The sequence below is a fragment of the Brassica napus genome, chromosome A9 (assembly GCF_020379485.1).
Source record: "Brassica napus cultivar Da-Ae chromosome A9, Da-Ae, whole genome shotgun sequence".
Taxonomy (NCBI): Eukaryota; Viridiplantae; Streptophyta; class Magnoliopsida; order Brassicales; family Brassicaceae; genus Brassica; species Brassica napus.
This window is the reverse complement of record NC_063442.1, coordinates 26,834,637-26,836,727: the sequence shown is the minus strand read 5'-3', so window position 1 is coordinate 26,836,727 and position 2,091 is coordinate 26,834,637. Positions and strand designations below refer to the sequence as shown.

The 2,091-nt window shown below is 35.3% G+C and overlaps 1 protein-coding gene across 1 annotated transcript; it reads right to left on the bottom strand.

Moving 5' to 3' along the window:
* Positions 1-368: 368 nt before the first annotated feature.
* Positions 369-1,756, bottom strand: LOC106363176. Its single transcript, XM_013802966.3, has 4 exons — positions 1,430-1,756; positions 1,170-1,310; positions 919-1,077; positions 369-804 (listed from the first exon to the last, which is right to left on the bottom strand). Exons 1-4 carry the CDS (start codon positions 1,625-1,627, stop codon positions 490-492), a joined length of 813 nt encoding a protein of 270 aa, XP_013658420.2. The 5' UTR covers positions 1,628-1,756; the 3' UTR covers positions 369-489.
* Between the last annotated feature and the right edge of the window lie 335 nt (positions 1,757-2,091).

Genomic DNA, 2,091 nt, shown 5'->3' with positions numbered 1-2,091 from the left:
AGAAGAGAGTTCTTATATAATCTTGAGTGTTCATAAGCTAAGCTAATAGATATTATGTCACACACACACAAAGGCTATATGTTTGAAATTTCGCATCTGAAATAAGATGTAACATAAGTTTGTATATAAATAATACAAGTATACAACATTCATTATTAATTGATTTTTGGGTTAAAATTCATGAAAACTTCAAGAAAAGAAGTCGAATATTCTAGGCAAAACTGTATGCGAGACTACTTGCCGGGAAACAACCATCTTTAAAATTAATCTTGACATGAATGCATATTTCTCAAAGACTCATATATATATATATATTTAGACATGCCATATTGTGGTTAAAAACAAGCCATATGATAGCCAGAAAAGTATGAGAGACGACAAATTAAACATGCTTACTTGTTATACTTACATTGTTTGGTGAAAATAACGAAATTTTAAACTTTAAAAATTATGCTATTCGAATTTATAATAATGTGATTTTGGTGAATTTCAAAAACCTCGGATATCGCCAGCCCGCATTTGAAAATCTTCAGCCACTTTCTTAGTGGTATTGACAGTGAACCGGCGAACGTACGAAGACACCAGTGGCAGATCCCAAGGAGAAGCAGGCCTAAAAGTCTGGTTCATTTTAATCTTGGACGCAATTAATCCTTTTCCACCACTACATTTTCTGTATTCTTCTTGACTCTTTGGCTTCCTGTGCTTGCACAAGCGTTCTGCATCAACATACACTGGCTCCACTGTAAACCTACCCTCGAAATTTTCCATTAACCTTATTCCATTTTGCTGTTTCATGTAGTGTACCTACCGACAATAAGCAGGAGAAACCGTAATTAAATTTTCCAAGACTTGAACAAAAAGTGTTTTTGGGTCTAATTAAACATTGATTCTCGTGAGAGATAGAGAGACGTTTCTCACATAAAGTGTTTTTGGGTCTTCGAGGACATGTAGACGTATTGGGATAGTTCCTGACAAGAAAAGGAAGTTCCATGACAACTCTTTCTCAACCTTCACGTCCAGCATACTCCCTTGATAATCTTCATCCTTCTCTGGTATAACTTTTCTTGATACGGCTTTCTTCATGAGAAAAAAAACCTCACTCTCTAAAATATTGCTTTTCTTCTATTATTTTTGTTACAGTTATATAATGATAAGTTAAAGAAATAAACCAAAAGTGGGCGGCCTTTGATTTCTCTGGAGTATGTTATGTTGTCTTGATTAGTTAAAACGTCGTAAGCTACTTGAGGTGGCAATCCTAATGTAAATTCCATTTTCATATCGGAAAGGCCAGAACTATGGTCTGTACGCACCTTCAAATATAGGAAAAATATAAATCAAATTATGGATCTTTATGTCTTAGGTAAATGAAATTATGGATCTATATATAGAGGTAAATGTTTTGTAATATTGTTAGCTGATTTGATCTCACCTTCACGGTAGGAGGAGGTTCATGATATTGCTCTTTCTTATTTGCATCTCTCCATAGTTTTAATTGCTCCTTCGTCTCATCTCTCTCCTCGTGAGTTTTTGCCTGTGTCATTGGCTTGGATTTAACAATTTTTTCAGATTTTGTAGGGTGTTGTGTATTCTGAGTGATCCAGGCACCAAATCCGGGGAATATACCCATTTTACTCTCTGAAAATTTAGTCCCCAAAGAGATAATTGACTTATCGGGGGAAAAGGTCAACGGGACAAATCATGTATTTTATATACTATATGGTTTCAGGGACCTTCGAATTTTTTTTTAAATTCAGCTTTAGACGATCCAAAACATATATAACTTAAATATTAGAGAAGGTGAAGTGTATCCTACGTTAACGTACCACGGAGTAAAAATGAAACATATCAAGGCAGCTAAAGTCTCGTGACTTCTTTCTTGACGTACAAGCGAGAGCTACAAGAATATTGAACACTACCACTAGGTTACTTGCCAGGAGACGTGCCCAGAAATTTATGGAAAGTATGTTAAGACCCTGGGCTGATACATTTAACACAAAGTTAACAGCGAGACTTAACAATCTCGAGACAACAGTGCCTGGTGCTAAATTTGTCTACGTATACATTTATAGTTCTAGTCTTGATCTCATCAAC